General features: G+C 49.0%; 1 protein-coding gene across 1 annotated transcript in view; it reads left to right on the forward strand.

Moving 5' to 3' along the window:
* The first annotated feature begins 6,479 nt into the window (after positions 1-6,479).
* LOC119104409 (methyl farnesoate epoxidase) overlaps positions 6,480-18,900 on the forward strand; it is a 31,205-nt gene continuing 18,784 nt past the window's right edge. The window contains exon 1 of the mRNA XM_037228107.1: positions 6,480-6,635. Within this exon, the coding sequence (XP_037084002.1) occupies positions 6,551-6,635 (85 nt within the window). The 5' untranslated portion in view covers positions 6,480-6,550. The remainder of the gene's footprint in view (positions 6,636-18,900) is intronic.

Genomic DNA, 18,900 nt, shown 5'->3' on the forward strand with positions numbered 1-18,900 from the left:
GGGGCCCTGTCCGTGGGCCGAACACACCCCATACAGGGGTCCCGATGCGTGCTAAATCCCGGTGGATGCACACTAGGGCGTGTCATCAGTAACAAAACCAGGTGAGACAAGGAAATTATTTGTCACAGGAGTCCAAAAGTACACAGCACAGCAAAACTCAAATTCGTGAGGCGCGAGTCGATAGAAATATCCCCTGAAGTCGACGCCCGGCGTTGCAGTCACCCCATGCTGGGCGGCTTCCGCCGCCGCAGGTAACACCAAGCCGTGTGCGGCAAACGACACAAAATACCTTTGCGTATAGAAATAATGCTACCGAGCGCTCCTTAAGCCGTCGTACGAGAAGGTCCCGGTCTAAGGTCTGATATGCGGATCAGACATTACCCGACTGATTGCCACTTGGCGCAAACTTTATATGCTGTTAAGTATGAACTCGTACAAGTATGCTGGTTAGCATTGCTTTACACTTTCATTTCTCGAAGGCAACTCACGTGATGCAAACAAAACTATGCATAGCATATGACTCAGAATAAATCGTTTGGAGTACAACTTAATGCATGCAGCAAGTTCTGTAACCTGTACCACGGACGTAGAGGGAGGGGGGAGAGGCGGCAGGGGACCCCATGTACATCTTGCTCCTTGCCGAGCCTGTGTATTCGATGCACCGACCCGAACAGAAACTGCTCACAGACTGGAATCCCAAAAGCGTGGCGGCAGAGATCGCACGTAGCAGAACTACCGTGGCACCTGGGCTACACATACTGCCGAAGCTCCCAGCTCCAGCCCCAGACGTCCTCGGCAGTGCGGCACTGGTCGCGCTTTAGTGTGAACCAGATAGGGCGAGATGGCCAGCGGTGCCTGCACTTTGTCCCGCAGCTCGCAGTCGCTAAGGTCTCGCAGTGGAGGCTGTGTGTCTGGTCCGTGGCAGGGAATCAGTTCGGTGTACCTCACGGCCTCGAAGTTTACCACTGACATGACGAAGACCCTGGACTGAAGAAGACACTCGCTTTGCTGCTCACGAGCGGCGCGACGATCGGAAGCGCTTGTTCGCGGACCATGAGGTTTTCATCCCACACCATGTCCAGCAGCAGCTGTTTCGGGCGGACCAAGCACCCACTACGCTAGAGGACTATGTGTGTTGCGGCAGATCGCGGAACACGGCAACGCCTCGGAGCAAGTTACGTAGGCCAAAGTCGCAGACGCTGTTTTGCCGGATGTCGGACCATACCGGCACATTGTGGCCGACCATGCACTGGACGAGGTCCGTAAGAGCGCTGCTGGAGGTCTCGGTAGAGATGTGGACTAGGAGCACGCGAACGGGAGTGTCAACCATCTGGAAACAAAGCGAATATGTTAGAACGGTTCACTACGAACTGAGCATAAGATCATGCAAAATTGTTGTGCCCCTTTAGTGTTCGTAATGATGCCGCTATCCAGGGTCCTTAAATGTGCCGGAATGCATATAAACAAATCTGCTGGTAAGCATGAACCAGCCAGCAAATGATGCGACATAACATGGCACGAGACATGTAATAAGTAAATGCTCAACAGCGAGCACACGTCATATCAATCGATACTTGATGAACTTTAAACACCCATCCTATAACTTGCAAGATAATTCGCCTTCATATTCACCTGACATGGCTCGATCGATGACTCGATTTGTCGCTGGGGCGCCGTATTTCAGACAGGGCCGTTTTGAACGCCGGAGGTCAGAAGGTACAACAGCTGCTGGATGGTGCTCTGCTGCTGAATCAGGTCGACCGGCAGGTTTGGCACGGGCCCCGACCCAGGCTTGAACACCACAACGTCGCTCTCCTAGACCTCTCCGGCACAGGTCTTGCCGATGGGTGAAAAAAATGTCCCGTGGCCGTGCCATCCAGGCTCAGCAGCAGATGCAGGAGGTTCACCTCGTTGCCGCGTAGCTGACAAATGAACCAGCGAACGGGTGACTCGGTGGCCAGCTCAAACAGCCGGAACACGTCGCCTATCGTTTGGTGTTGACGGCTGTGCCCTCGCAGCCGAGCACATTGATGTGTCCATCGCACTGCGGGATCACGGAGTGTAGCTCGTTGAACAAGTGCAGGGCGCGGCCGAACTCGGATGTAGAATGAGTCACTTGGCGGCTGCCTGGCTCAGTGATGACAACCACGTGCTTTTCGACGGCATTCGTCTGGCTCCGTGCGGCTCATGTAGCTCCTGCCTTCGCGGCCGTCGGAGTACAGGATGGTCAAACCTGACTTATAGATGGCTTCGAAGTTTTAACGAGCCGTCCCCTTTCTCGATCTGTCTCCTGTGCAGCAGATCTTAGGATCTACGATATTTGATTTCAAGTAGCCTGTCCGTCTCTGCTGTCTTGTTGAAAGGCGTTGATGATGGCAGCAGCGACCCGGTTCGAGCCACCGTGGGTGTCAACCGCCTGTGCGGTGGTAGTCAGATCGTTAACGTTATAATCCACAGTGGCAATGGTCTCAACCGGAATGAACAATCGGCGGCGTCGCCACCTTCTACCATGTAGGGAACCGTGTAAGAATCCGTGCTCTCGGCTGACTCGCCAGCGCTAAGACCACTTGGTCCCGGAGCAGGCTCGCGGCAGCACTAGCAGCTAGCGCGGGTTCAGCAGTCGGCGGAGAAGGCGACTCAGGTTCAGCAGCAGACACCGCCTGACTGGCGGCCGAGCCACACCTCTGGAGTTGTCTCGCCATCCTCCGCATCTCGCGAATCTCTCTAGTCACAATCGTATCCCGGTCATGTGACCCCGGGTAAGCTTCCGTTGCCTGCACTGGTCCTCCATGGCAACCCCGTCTTGTTACACTGTGCAGGCAACTGGGCATGGAAAGCTGCACTGAAGTTTGCACTTGCATATCACGACATCAAGAAGCTTGTTGAATTTCGCGGTGGCGGCGTTGATGGATCACTCTCTTTCTTTCGTTCATTTCTTGCTTATAGCTCTGTTGGGATGATATCAATCTCTCTCGATCAGTTTTGTCACGTGTTTTGGATCGTGAACAGGGATTGCTTCGTTGGTCCACAGTACCCTGATTTCTGCCAACGCGGTTTTGAAGGTGGTATTAGTAAGATTCCTCTTCGATTCGCTTAGCCACCTGTTGGAGCTCAAGGCTTTCCCGTAGTCGGCAGTTGGTGGTGGGACAGTGGAGCCGGGCGGCCTATCACAAAATGTTTTGTGCGCGACCGTGTAGCCTTCGGCATGCTTATGCAAGTAATTGTTTGAGAGATGTTTCAGCACCAGGAACACTCAACTAATAAATCCGTATCTCCCACGCAAAAGCCACGTAAATTGCAAATGAACATCGTAATGATGTGTTAGCAATACCAATTCGAACCTAACCCGGACTGCTAGAGCATTCTCATAACTGCACAGCTTTGGGTTTTACATAAAAAAATAATGTCCCTTACTAAAAAGTCAGCTTTAACGCTGTTTGCAATGCTTTGCTGGTGTTCTTCATGACATCTATGTCATACTTAATCCACTAAGTACCACTAGTGTGAAAAGTGGCAGGCTTGAGGCGTGTTGGAGGATAATCCCAGGGCATAGAATAGGTGGCGCTAGTACCAAATCAGGTTTTATCGGCCTCCTGACTGATACCCGACTTGCATCGCGGGCTTCCACGCGAAGTGGCGTGCCTCTTCTCAGCTTCCACACGGGGTGGCGTGCCCCTTCTCAGCTTCCACGCGGGGTGGCGTACCCCTTCTCAGCTGCTTTTGTCAGTTGGCTCGAGTTGAGGCTGCAACATCCGCAGCGTGTTAGCTTGCGGTATAGAAGGCCTTTGCGCCCCTAGCATCAATGTCTGTTTTGATGTCATTGATGACGCCCTCTGCGACATGTTCAACACGTCTCTCACCAGCTTCGACTTCCGTGGTGCTTGAATATGCGCCACTGCCCATCCCAAGTGGAGCGTTATCAGGCTTATTGTGTGTAATTATCTAATATCTTAGACCTGGTGCGTTTGCACTTCCCTCCCCCTCCCCCGGAACTCGAAACAAGCCGTGCTGATATCTGTCACCGATCGCCTCATCGCACCTGTCCATGGAAAAGATCGCACTCTCCTTTGCGTATCAATTTTAAATGTTGGACGTCATCTAGCTTGCGATCTTCGTCACAAAATTACAATATCCAATAAACTCTTCATTCTTTGCTCCATAGCGCTACGATAATATTCAACTATCAGTTTCACTGACAAGCTAGGCAAGTGACCGGCCTCCGCAACTTATTGTAATAATATTGATGTTTGGCTTTGTTTTTTGCCTGCACCTGTGCTTTATTATATTTTCGCTAACAATCGAATAGTCTTCACATGGAATGCTGATGTCAATAAGAGCTCCAACGACACCATGCCACCCATTAGAGGAAAGATGCCACCTATTTTAAATGTAATTATTCACATGAAGCCTGACCTGGCCTCTCTGTTTCCTTAAGGTAAACCCACGCATACCCAAATGATGACTTTCAGAACCCGGCAACTATGAGTACATGGTCGCTTCCCAGCTCCCCTTCCCAGTATTCCCGTCGTTTTCTCGGAGAGTTCAGCTCGATCTAGAGCACTTCGCGGATTGCATCAATCCGCGGATTGGATCAACCCGCGGATTGTGAATCAATGCACGGATTGTGAATCAATGCACGGATTGTGGATCAATCCACGAGTTGTGAATAACGTCGCGGATTGTGGATAAATCCACGGATTGTGGAGCAGCCTGCCAATTTAATCAACCTGTTGATTGTGAATCAATCCATAGATCGGAACAATCCGCGGATTGGGAATCGAATTATGGATGAATCTACCGATTTAATCAATCTGCGGATTGTACATCAATCCATGGATCAGATCAGTCCACGGATTGTGCAGTAATCCACGGATTGTGGAGCAATCCGGGGACTGGCATGGCCATATCTGTCAACAACTGCAATTAGGATTGAGGTGTAGCCTCGTTAAACTTATACGGGACTCGGGCAATTATGTTGTATGTTGGTATCGATCACTTGACTCATCAAGTACATTGGCATTGAATTGGATTCGATCAATTAGATTGAACACTATAACTGGACCACAAGTGGCTTAGGTATTGCTGACTGATGAACCTCACAGAACAATACAGACTCCCCGAATCCATTACATGAAACTTAACCCCTTCGGGCCGTGGCGACAAGAGACGTGTCAATGAGGCACATTTACGGCGGAAGCTGTCTTTGTAAATTATTTAAATAACTTAAAGTTTAAAATTTAGCGTGCGAAATTTGCATACAAGTGTCTTAAGGTCGGCTGCCTGCAGGCAGTCTACGTCTCTATGAAATCAATCCCTGTGATGGCTCATGTACGATGACTTTTAGCTTCAGCTCGTTTTGCACGATTTCACTTCGGTAACTGCAATTTTGCGAGGGATATCAGCAAATGCTTAGAATTTAATAGCGATTCCAGTGCTGCCTCAGCAAGATGGCAGGAGGGGGCTGGCTAGATGACGCTGAGTTGTGTGCAGGTCTGCTTCCCTTTTTTACAGCTGAAAATTGTGCCGTTATATGTCTTTTTGATAATCTTTGTCACTATCACTTGAACACCTGATTAACATTGTCATTTGTGATTCCAAATTTAACTAATACACTCGGTGACAGGCTTAAGCGCTCAGACTCGGACCAAACTCAACCTCAAAGAACTTCACTCAGAATCTGACTCATGAAAAATATGAGAAATGGGCTCAGAAACGGGCTCACAAAACGTGTCAAGGGTCAAGTCTGAACCGGGACAACAATCTATGTTTTCGACACACGCTCAAACCCCGCCTCAGAGTCCGAGAAAGGGATCGCTGGGAATGGCTGACAAGCGGTGGCCACCAGACGTTGTATGCCAGTCGTGGATGGCAGCTGCCCTTGTGAGAACGATGCGCCCTGGAGGCTTTCGAGCGGACCCACGCGAACGAACAGTGTCGACTGGGTTCGGCGGACCGGCCGTGGATTGGCACCGGCCCGAGCCCTTGGCACTCTGACAAAGTGTGGCACTCTGATAGAGGCACGCTCGGCCTCAGAGCAAAGCTGAGGGCTGTCCTTTATTCCGACCTGCTGACGCTTCTGCTAACTAACTAAGACGTTTAACCGGGCCGTAAGGTACCAGGAAAAGGAAAACTTACACACAATGCCCAGTGAATTCAGTTCGCATAAGTTCCTAGCTCTAAAGCCATTAAATTACAAACCTCCCGTGACCAGCCCAATTATAATCTGGTGATGGAAATAGCTCGAGATAGCCCACGTCCAAACTTATATGATGGAGCAGTATGAGATTAGCACCAGATCTGCAAAAACCGCCAAAGCTATGGCGAGTTTCGCGCGCGTGGCGACGCCAGTGGTCGCCTGATAAATATTAATTCTCGGTCTGGCAGCACGCTCCCTGGCAGCGTCTACGGTCCAAGGTCGGCGGATTGTCCCTGCGTGGGACCGGGGCCCCGGAGAGCGCGCCACGACATCATCGAAGAGTCGTGAATCGCTGCGCACGCTGAGGGGTCGTTGTCAGAGTGGGTTCCGGCGGCGCGGCCTGTGCTCGCGGCCATGTGGGCTCTCGCTATGTTCCTGCTGCTGGTGACGGCGTTCTTGTGGATTCGGAGGCCGCAGAGACCACCTAACTTCCCGCCGGGTACGTATTTAGGCCAACAGAGCTTGAGCGACCAAGAACGCGGCAACTGGAGGGGAGGAGGGAGGGGGGGGGGGCAGTGGAAGCAGCTTGCTCCCCCTCTGTACTTGAAAGATTGGGGGCGCCCCCCCCCCCCCCCAACTTGGAGGATCTTTGGGGGGCCAAGTCTTTTATGTTAAGTGACCGCTCTGGTATGTTAAGGGTCTATTCCAAGCTGTTGAGGGATTATGTAACTCTGCAAAAGTCCATCCTGAGCTGTCAATGGCTCATTATAGCCGATCAGGGTTTCTTCTGACCAAAAAAGTCAATTTTGAGGCTGTAGGGGCCAGTTCTGACCAGAACGTGGCCCATTATTGACTGTTAAGTGCTCATTCTGGCCTAAACAGGCCCACTCTGATCTGTAAATGACCCCTTATTGACTGTGGAGGGCTCATTCTGGCCCATAAAGGGGCCGTTCTGAGGTGCAGAAGGCAAATTTTTGGCTAGAAGAGCGCATTCTGGCATGTAGGAGGGCTCATTCAGTCTTGCGAAGAGTCCTTTCTGCCCCAAGAGTCCATTCAGTTAAGAATCCAATCTGGCATGACGAGCGCCCATTCTGACCCAAATAGGCCCCGCTCCGACCAGCAGTGCCTAATGGGCCCATGAAGACCTGCTGGGGCTTATTATTGACTGTTGAAGACCTACTTTGTCCTGCAGAGGGCTCATTCTGACCTATAGTGCGCCCATTTTGGCATGTAGAGGCCCCGTCCTGGCTTCTAGATAGCCTATAATTAACTGTAGAGTTCCTATTCTGGCCTGTAGAGAGCCCATTCTGGCCTGTAGCGAGCCATTCTCATCTGAATAGGGTCGTTTTCTGACCGTGAAGGCTCATTCCGGCCTGAAGAGGACGATTTCTGACCTACAGAGAACACATCCTGGTCTGTAAAGGACCCATCCGGGTCTGTAGGCAGCACGCTATCTAATTTAGGAGCCCCACTGAGCGTAGTTTCCGCGCCCCTGCGGGTGACACTGGGCGTTTGAAGGTAGGTGCACAAGTGTGCGCTCATGGAGAGGCACGGCGAAAATTTTGTTGCTCAACATTCTCTGGCTCTGGTTGATGTGCCATTAAGTACCTCGCTTCTGACGTAAGGGGTAAAAACTAAGCCATCGGCAGGATAAAAACTGGTCGTGAATGAACTTCCAGAATCCAATCAGTTCAACCTAACTTGCCATTTCTACCTATTTTTTTCTGTAAAATGGAAATCAAACGCTGCTCAATAAACCACAGAGGACATATTTTCCAAAAGAAAAAAATCGCACGCATCCACCACCTGCCGGCTACCAATGCAACGGAGTTCCGGAGGATACTCACTTGAAGTGCAGCCTGCCGGCCCTTTATATTTCACTTTTTACGTGAGAGGAAATGTAGCACACATGGAACATTTACTACTCCAACACCTGACATCCAGCCATTAAACCAGCTCTAATCCAGTCTTGCTGACCTAAGCCATTCCTGACGCTTGTGCTGAAAAAACTCCAGTACAAGACGGCCCAACCAACCAGTTACCCTCGAAGTCATCGATTTATCCAAGCCGTGAGCATACGCCACCTTCTATCAAACTTTGTCCGATTTCTTGCCGCGGTACTGACTCCTCATTACTATTAAATGTATGAATTTTTATAGATTACACATATGCAACGACAGTACAACCACGGCGCAGATTTGGAGGGCGCCTCCGATGTAGTTGGCCGTGTTGAAACTGCTTATCTTGTGTTTTCGAGCACGGCCAAACCACACGCATTCTCGCATTATCCTCTTGTTTACTGCTGATTATAGCAAGCGCAAGGAACCACGGCCCAACCATCTTCCGTGTGCCAGTCGCTCGTAAATAACACACGATGATCCAGCGTTTATCCCCACTCCGCGTCCAAGGATGAAGAATGATGGGAAAGAGGGATCCCTTCTTATGCCCAACGCACAGGAAGATGTCTAATATACACTCGCCTGGGAATGGGAGCGTGGAATTTTCCTTTTCTTATATCTGGCGCCCTTATCTAAACACAAAATGCTTAGATTGGCTGGGGCCATCGGGAAGTTGTTTTATATGCAATATTGGTGACATTACATTAGTTCTTTCTAGACAAAACCCGGATTTGAACTATATTCCTGCATGCACATACAGCAAGCCGAAATATTATCTCGGAAAGAGATTAAAATATAAGACATACTGAAGTTAAGCATCTGATACAGTCTATTACACGCTACCAACGGTGCTCGTGCATCTTTCGTGCTAAGTTCACGACACCGCAGCGTTGCAGTCCTCCGCAAAATTCCAACCAATTGTTTATTTTTGCAAATGACGCTTTGGCCATTCACTGGAAAATGGACAAAAGCGATTTCGTTTGTTGCCTTGTTAGTAGCAGATTTCCGCACAGCCAACATGGCGTATACCCCATTCCCACCATGCCGCTCTCGTCCACAAACCCTGTCCTGGGGAATTGGGTGGGGGGGGGGGGGCTGACGTATACTTCATTCACCGTTGTATTATATATGTTTTGTTATCCTTACCTTAGCCATGGATGGCTTTGTTGAGCGCGGTACCTTAACCGGCCGAAAATCCCACCTTAACTGGCAGAAGTTTTAGTTTTAATCATCGTCCTATTTTTCGTTTGTTAGCCATCCTATTTCATACTCTTCCTTGCCCTACCCTGATAACTTTACATCCTAACCCGCCTCACCTACTTCGTCCCCTTCAAACGAAGGCCCTTATTTGTCCTGCCCATAGCAAACCGACACAAGAATATCCACGATGTGTTTTGGATCTGTCGAGTAGTCAAACGCAGCTACAAAAACGACACGCTCGCGCGTCCGAGTCCCCGAGAAGTAACTTATTTACATCTGCAGCGGTGGTGAGGCAGATGAAAGTGGGCAGGACCGCGTATTTCTTAGGTAAGGCAGCGGGGTTGTCACTAACGATCTTGTGCCACGTCAGGGGTCTTATAAGCACCGTGGGTCGGGGCTCAACAGGAACCCCAAACCAGAGACCTTCACTACAGAATGTAACTACCTGAGCACATAACATACTATCGCCCCCCCCCCCCCCCTCCCATCCCCACCCCTACCTCAAATTAACTGTCCGTGCATCGCCTTAACAATGTGTGGGCGAACTAGTCTGGCCCTCTTGTTTGTAAATCCAAGCATGTCTCGGAACTCCCCTCGGCATACCATTTTGATGAGACATTTTAGAGATTCTTACACTTATATTTTTTCAGAATGATATGTTAGAGACTTTTACGCTTATATTTTTCAGACAGGCACTTTAGATATTTCAACATTGTGTGTTTATAAGACAGACGTCTGCACTAGAGCACAGTCATGTGTGTACTGAGCGATAACAGTAGTGATGTGGGCACTGAAACGTACCCCCGAACGGTTCTAAGTGAGACTGGTTTGGGCTTAAAACATTTTTTTTTTTGCGTTAACTTGTATGCGTCCTATATAGAACGTATATATATAGCGTCTATATATGACGTATAACGTTTACAACATTAACTTTAAATGCGTCCCTTTTTCAGGCCCCTCCAACATTTCTCATCTTTGGCAATATTTGGACGGTGATTGAGTGGATTCGGGGCAAGATTATAGCGAGCACGGAGCATTGTCGGCACAAGTTTGGAGATATTTTTGGCTTTGTCCTTCCCACTGGTGACAAGATTGTGCACATTTGCGACTTTGAAGACATCAAAGAGGCCTGCGCGACGCAAGAACTGTCTGGAAGACCGAACAGTTTTGTCGTGCTGCTCCGCAGCTTCCAACAAAAGCTTGGTATAGCCTTCAGCGAAGGCCCCACCTGGATGGAGCACAGGCGCTTTGTACTGAGACATCTCAGAGATCTGGGCTTCGGGAAAAACTCCATGGAGTCGACAGTTTTGAACGAATTCGAAGAGCTCTCCCAGGAGATGAGGCGTGACGTTGACTCACCGATGAAGGTCAACTTCCGCTTCAACCTGACGGTGCTCAACATACTCTGGAGAATGGTCGCCGACAAGCGGCTGGAGAGTAGTGATCCCAAGGCCCAACACTACATCGCGACGGTCAACGAATTCTTCACCCTTATTGGTCCGGGTAACCCGATGAACATGGCGCCGTGGCTGCGTCACATCGCCCCTGAGTGGAGCGGCTACGCGCCGCTGATCCGACATCGCGAGACCACGGTCGGCATGTTCACGAGGTGGTCCACGAGCATCGGCAGACGCTGGACCGGTCCAGCCCACGCGACTTCATCGACCAGTTCCTGCTGGAGATGGAGAAGCCAGACGCTGAGGCTCGCCTCTTCACAGAACGCAACTTGTCCATCATCGGCATGGACTTGTTCATCGCTGGCATGGAGACGACGTCCACCTCTCTGAGCTGGGCGTTGCTCTTCATGGTCAAGTATCCGGAGGTGCAGAGTCGCGCGCAGCGCGAGATCGACGCTGTTCTTGGCGGAAGTCCGCCAACCTACGGCGGACCCGCACGCGCATGCCGTACACTGAAGCCACGCTGATGGAGGTGATGCGGCGTTCCAACGTCCTCCCTCACGCAGTGCCGCACAATGCACTGAGCGACCTCTCGTTCCGCGGCTACACCATCCCCCAGGGCACCACGGTGATCATGCACCTGAACATGGTGCACATGGACCCGGCGTACTGGGGTGACCCGGAGGCGTTCAGGCCCGACCGGTTCCTGCACGCCGGACGGTAGCGTGCGCCAGTGATGAGCGGCTCATCCCGTTCGGCATCGGGAAGAGGTTTGCCTAGGAGAGACGCTGGCGCGCATGGAGATGTTCATGCTCTTCACCTGCCTGCTTGCAGCGTTTCAGCTTCACCGCCCGTCCCAGGGCAGAAACTCTCGCTGGAGACCAGGTTCGCGGTTGTGCAGCAGCCTCCCGAGTTCTTCGTGACCTACAAGCCGCGTGATTAGCCAGTATGACCTACAAGCCGCGTGACTAGTCTTTATTTCCTACAAGCCGCGTGGTTAGTCTTTATGACCTACAAGCCGCGTGACTAGCCTTTGTGACCGACAAGCCGTGCGACTGGCATTTACGACCTACAAGCCGCGTGACCAGCTTGTATGACCTTTAAGTCGCGTGACCGGCCTTTATGACCCACAAGCCACGTGACTAGCTTGTACGACCGTCAAGCCGCGTGACCGGCCTTTATGACCTACAAGTCGCTTGACTAGCTTGTATGACCTACAAGCCGCGTGACTGGCCTTTATGACCCACAAGCCGCGTGACTAGCCTTTGTGCTCTACAAGTCGCGTGACCTGGCCTTTGTGACCTAAAAGCCACGTAACTGGCCTGATGGCCTACAAGCGGCGTGACTAGTCTTTATGACTTACAAGCCACATGATTAGAGGTGAGGTGGCGGCTATGCACTTGCTCGAGCACCTTTGGAGTCTGGATACCATGTAACACTTGCATGTCTGCCACCCACATTGTTCTCGCATCTTCATAACCAAACGGCAAATAGAGTGGGTGGCGCTCTCCGCCTCCACCATCATATAGCTATAATGCCCGCCTAAATCGCACCTGGTGTAATAACGCAGAGTTTAAAAGCGGCGAAGGTATTAGAATAGACCAGCGCCTGTGTGGGTTTAAGTCTGCACTTAACACATTTCATAATTTGTGCCGTTCTTTCACCATCTGGAATATTGTCATCGTAATATGGGCAGATCTGATGTGGTGTGAGTTTATGTCTCTGATTGGTGTGCGGACCGGCACTGACGTTAGCGTTTTCTGTCATGAATACATCTGGCAACAGTATAGGCTACACAGCTGTCATTTTTGTCTGCGTAGTTTCGATGACGTTACCATCCACAGCTGCTCGAGGCGGTCGCCTAGCGGGAATGTCCGACAGATAGTGGCTGACGTGTCGTGGCCATACCTTCTTTTGACACGGTACGCGCGCAGGCGTGGGTAGAGTTCCAGATTTAATACATCTGTGTCCCACTTGAAACAGTCCATTTTGCTGCAAATGCGTGCAGTGTGGTGCTGCCATTATGGCATGCCATTCTGAGGCTTTCACGCATGGGTGATGTTACTATTTTGTATAGGGAACGGAAGGCTGTGACACCACCATAATACTTGAATGAAAAAATTAACGAAAAATGTGCAAGCAATATCTGACGTTACCGTAAATGATCATTATCATGCAATTCCTTAAGCATCAATGCACAAACGGGTGTATTTCCAGTGACAAAAGTTTCGCGGGGCGTTATTTTGTGTATTTTTAATCCGCAGTTGCTCTATGGCTTGGACGCCCTGGTTCATTTTTTCGTTCGCTTTTGGAAAAATAATAGCTGAGAGTAACTCTTGTCATTTGCTACGGCGCTGATAAAGCATCCCAACGACACGCTGCTGGCGGAGCACAAATCCTGCATACTCCTGAGTTGTGCCCTGATCGTGAAATACTGGATTTTTTGCACATGGCTCGGACAAAATGGTGGCGTAAGCTTTATCGTATCTTGCGCGTTGCGTATGTCACGTCTTGCTCATTGCTTGTGGAATATTAACCACAGTTTGTCGGAAATGACCGTATCAGTGGTAGCATCAGTAAAATTGAAACTTACCTCGTGGCATGTACCACAAGGCACAGCTGTCCGTCCTACCACATTTTAGATAGCATCGGACGGTAGTTAAATCAAGACCAAGAGCAATGTAGGCATAGCGACAAAGGTCAAGGCGTCGTTCGAGTGGGTAGATGATCGCTGTGTCCCAAATGCATGGAGTACATGTACTGTTTCTTTAAAATAGGTATGTTTATGCATGGCTAATTTCAGCAGCGACGAAGCCGGCGGATGATTTGAGTAATGGGACGAGTTGAAGAGATGAAGGGAGAGTGACCTGGCTGTATGGCCACTGTGTGCCCTTTGCACGAACTCTAACGTCGTAACGCTCAATCGAAAATATATATATATATATATATATATATATATATATATATATTTATCAATCCTTGGAACCTCCTTGGGCTTTCGCTCTTGTGCAATAGATGACTAGGAGTTAAGGTTTGGCAAACGACCGACCGCTGTATATGTGACGTTTCGACATTCAAAGCACCCTGCAATTTTCAGTTTTAAAACTAACAAATCACCACGTGTTACTTAAAAGCCCCAAACTCACGACACAGGCAAATCTATTGGATCTAAGGGCACATTCGAGTGCATTAGGGCAGCCAATTTCATGTTGGGCGTCAAATGGTGATGAATTGTTTGTCTGAAATCTTTTTTACTTCTTGATTGTTCACATTTATTTCAATTCACTTTTATTCACTGATGACCATTTGTCACTTGCCTTGCTTCCCAGTGAAGTTTTAACCCTGTCGAATTGCATCCTTTCCGACAATGTGTTCCCTAGGACTCTTCCCATTCGACATGATCTCTGTCGACGTTGATCCCATTCGACTAAATGGGATCGACAATTCCGATCCAGTTTTTTCATTCGACTTGTTCCACTCGAATTTTAACGGCCAACCATACGGGTACGTGCTCAGCACTTGGCCTGGGCTCTCACCAAGTTAACTAAGTACCACTCACAGGCTGGTGCAGCATGTGGCCCTCCCGGATCAAGCGGGGCGTCCCGACGTGCAAGATGAAGCGAGAACGAGGAAAGAAAGGCGAATGTATCTACAATCAATACTTGGCACTCATTCAACAAGGACGCTGTATTGGAAACGTACGAGAAATGATGTAAAATTTTCCGTCTCTTGCTCGCGATGCGAAAATTTACGGCAGGGCCATTACTGGCAAGACCCTAGAAAAGAAGGTATAACCGTCCGGCCAAATTCCGCCGGTTTGACTGCTGACGTCACAAGTGAACTCGGCACGTACTGGTTACGGCGGATGCATGCCTACCGCAGTTTGCTTGGCTTTTTGAAAAGGTTCTAAGGCTGGAAGCCGTTAAATATTTTTGTTCAGATCAAAACAAGACTATTTCTTCTCCGAACAGGCCAAAATATGAGCTCCAGGGTCTACCAACACGTGCCCAGGTGGCCGACTAAATACCATTCGCTCGGGTGGGGGTCAATTTGGACCGTCCCTGAGATCTTGGGAAATAAGAAAGCTAGAGACAAAAAATTTACAGGATGTGTTGACCTATACGTGAACTCAGTAGGATCAAAGTTTGAGATTCCTAAGGTCATGGCCTTCAGGCCAAACAAGGTCAAACAAGGTCAAATTCAAGGTTGGTCTCCAAAGTGCCCCCAGAACCTAGGCAACTGTTTCTAAGCAAACGGTCACACGCCCATTTGAGGTCAGGTGACCTAGTTTGACCTTCTCAAGGTCATGGTGACTAAAATCAGACAAGAGTGCTCTTAGTTTTGCATTTGAATAAGTGACAAACGTTACGCTTGACAGTCTGTTCCTAAAACAAAATGTCAAATCGGGTATCTTAGGTCAATGACCTGGTTCTGACCTCTAAGAAGTCAATAGAAGATGCATAATGCGGTTCCTGCTGTCAATAAATTCTAAATGAGCACTAGAAACTATCCCTTACAACAAGTCCTAGGGTAATAAATCAGGCTGATTTTGACTTTAGTCTGACCTCCATACCTGACCTTAACTCAACGTAATTTGCTCATTCAATATTTGTGGTGCCTAAGAAAGCACCTCAGAGATGTCTGGCTACATTTTTGCAGGAAGCTGGGTCAATTGGCGCATTTTATTTCTTCAAAAAGTATATGCTCTTTGGCTAAGTGCGGATGCTGTGTTACGAACATATTGATGCCACAAGTGGGGTCAGATCAAGGTCATTCCATAGGTTAGCGTGATAATTTGGTGCATTCACGCGATACATGAGTCAAAATATTTTCACATCCATTTTGCTCGCATTATGCACCTTAAACATCAGCTATAATGTTTTCTGGTCAATCCATGTTCAAAATGTAGGTAAGATGCCGAGACGAGGTCATACGGGGTCACCATGACATGCGGTAGGCTAGTCACGTCATACATGTTTTCGGATGGCCCATGCCATCGGAATCCAATAAAATCGCTTCCTAATCTTGCATCGGGTGCATGTTATTTCCTAAAGAGATCAAAGCCTGCTGTTTGCCAAAAGCCTTCTCTGCAACTAGCAGGCCCAATGCCACCTTACACTAGAATCGGTGAAATAGAAAACCTGCGTCCTTAACATTACCAACAGGTTTACATACGGCTACCGTACACACAATCAGCATCGTGCGCAATACACTTCTTTAGCTTTCGTGCATAATACACAAAAACTTTGAACACATCACAACTAAATCCAACAAGCACTGCCTCAATCCCCGCAAAACATGAATAACGTGAACTGAGCAAAAGTAAACAACACGCAGCGACGCGAGTCAAGGTTGATGAAACTATTTTGTTTTCGCATTTGGCACTTAGGCCAAAATGAACCTATGGCGATACACAGGGATGACAGGGGGCTGATTGCTGGCCATGGCTGGGGTGAAGACATGATTGGTTCTATAGCCTTGGGCGGTGGCATGTCTGTACTTAAGAACCTGGACCTAGATCTGGACTTCTGAAATTTCAGCTTTGGCTTCCGCTTGGCTGCAGCACGTGAAGATTTGTAACGCTATGGCGTGAATGCAATGTGCCCGTGAAACGTTTGAAATCGATTGATACGTCTTTCCGTCCTCGTCTTACCACTGCACTAGTGTGTAGTAACATCACGTTTGCTCTGAACGCAAGCGAAAAACATACCGGTTCACTGTTTAGACAAAGCAATACACTGTTTTCATTCAGAGTCATTATGCTTACAACAAGTTGGGGGCTAAACCCATAAGCTCTGAGTTAAGGAACTAACCCATTTCACCCATTCACAACCCTGTTTCTGTTCTTTACTACCAAAAATACTTCCCGTTCTCCATGTCTCCAGGAAAATTAAAGTCGCTAATTTGTGTCAGAATGAGTAAAAAGCGTGGAGTATGTATTACAACGGTACAACGGGCATATTGCCTCCCGCCCAGCCCGTATTTTGACAGCCTTATCCTCCTCTAGGACAGCTCAACGGAGGACGCAAAAGGTGCGCTGTTGGCGATGAAAAAGTGCCTTCGCCAGGGCGTTGCTGCTCTACGCTTAACCACCTGAGCCGATCTTCCATATTGATGTACTTAACCCCGCCCCTGTGACGTGGTGCAGCCGTCCCAACAACGTGCGTAATCTGGTGAAATGTTAGAGCCAGCTTGTTACTGAGAGCCACCGTTCTCAATTTTTCAACCTGACGCTGGATGCAGCCTCAAGAGTAAATTTTCCGAAAATGCTGCTTTTAGATGACTTGGCATTCAGCATCCCGACAGCAGGAGTGAAATGGACAAAAAGAGCAGTTCAAACTGAGCAAATTTGATGTCAACGTGTGATAAGCACTGTGAATGAGCAAAGTGAGCAAACTGAGCAAGTTTGAACTGATTTCAACGAAGAAAGGTAGCGTAAATTCATCAATGTGTTGGTAATTATGTACATCCTACTACTTGTCACTGCGATGTGAAATCTTGACATGACATGGCAAACTCGTTACATATTACACCATCCAGCTTTTAAAGCAGTGCGCTTTGCTCTCCACTAGCTTTCTTAGTGTGTACATGAAGCTCACGCGCTGTAATAATTCTGGAGGTTGTGACCTTGACATTAGCGGCGTAGGAGTCAGGCTCCCGGGCAGCGGACATTGATAGGCACTACCAGGGCGGCGCCAAGTTTTGATCCGGTGGAAGAGGTCGAAAAGTTCGCCTTCTCCTTCCAGGCATACACTAATACCGTTTATGGTTGGCCTCAGGCGAAACCAAACATTCCCCGGAGTGATGCGTTCAGACTGACAATAGCAACTGCGGCATGAACTGATTCCATTCGATCCAGACGAAGGCGATGCACGTGACACACCTGCTGCTGCGTTGATCCTCCTCTGCGTCAAACTGCGAAACCCGTTTTCAGCCCTGTGTCCTGCGCCGACACTGCATTCAACTGTGGCTGAACTGGCGGACAGGGTCATGACAAAACTACCATTTTTGACGACTTCTAGAGATGGTTTCCCATTGGTGGCGCTGCTGCTCGGTAACAAGCCCTTGACGATCGCGGGGCAAATCGCAAACGTCCCTTTTATTCGAATCTGTAGATGCCACGATGGTTGTCATGACGACGCGGCAGGGAAGAAGCGTGGTGCTGTTACAAAGCGTTCACAGCGTAATGCTGCACTGAAAATAAATAAAATTAATATTCCCATTGCGTCTTGACGGTGCTACAGTTTCATTACCCAGTGTTATTGTTATCCTAACTGGTCATGAGACTTCATTTGAGTGTTTTTGAAATATAACCCAGAGGTGGACACTCCCTTCAAAACCCTCTCACAAGGCTCACACACGTACTGATATTACTAACACGCTGTGTAGGAACAAGCTGAAACACTTGATGACGATGCAGGCCGCAGGTTTCTACTCGCATTTCACTATCATTCTCATTCATCTTTTAGTGTTCTCAAACAACGCGTAAGGTTAAGGCTTGACGAGAGTAGCCTAATGTCTTATTACTCGCTATCCAGATAATGACAATAAAAACGAATGCAACATCAGCTCTATATGGATGCATTTATTCTGAGCAGCCGACATATAACGTAACATTCAAGACCCATTTGCGCAACGTTTTAGCCCTGACCAAAATATTTAGCACCTATACGGTCACCAAAAATTCCGTCCAAGCAGCAACCAGACATTACCCTGTGGAAGCAGGTCTCCTGTTCACCGTGTGGCGACTTGCGGCAGGAAAATACGGCGACAGGATGGCACACGCATTACCGAGGATTTTTCCTGTGCTGGTGGCTGGCTGGAACAAGGCTGACTCACACCTTGAGGCTCTATGTGCTGGTGGGGCCATATCTTACACTGCTGCAATCAACTACGATTCAACACGCGGTGGCCGATGGGCAGGTTTGGTCTCTGGAGGATATGAGCGAATGCCTAACGAATGCTGATTTTTCAGTTTGAGGTGACAGCTCCACAACGAAGCTTGCGTTTGCTTCCTGTTGCACTGGTTCTATCTCAGCAACCATTTATTAGTGCGGGCGGCGCTGGCGCACGATAAATCACCAGTCATCATCATCGTCCTAAAGTGTACTGTTTCAGTTGATACGCAAAGGATCCTCAGTGGTCAAAAGTCGGTAAAAAACGAGCCGGGGTGATTCGCTTTCAGTGCACGCCTAACGCTTCACGCCTAACCCTACACGCCTAACATACACTAATACACGCCTGGTAGTTTTGTTACGCATGTTTGACA

This window comes from Pollicipes pollicipes, unplaced genomic scaffold (genome assembly GCF_011947565.3).
Source record: "Pollicipes pollicipes isolate AB1234 unplaced genomic scaffold, Ppol_2.1 Scaffold_6052;HRSCAF=7182_pilon_pilon_pilon, whole genome shotgun sequence".
In the NCBI taxonomy this organism is placed as follows: domain Eukaryota; kingdom Metazoa; phylum Arthropoda; class Thecostraca; order Pollicipedomorpha; family Pollicipedidae; genus Pollicipes; species Pollicipes pollicipes.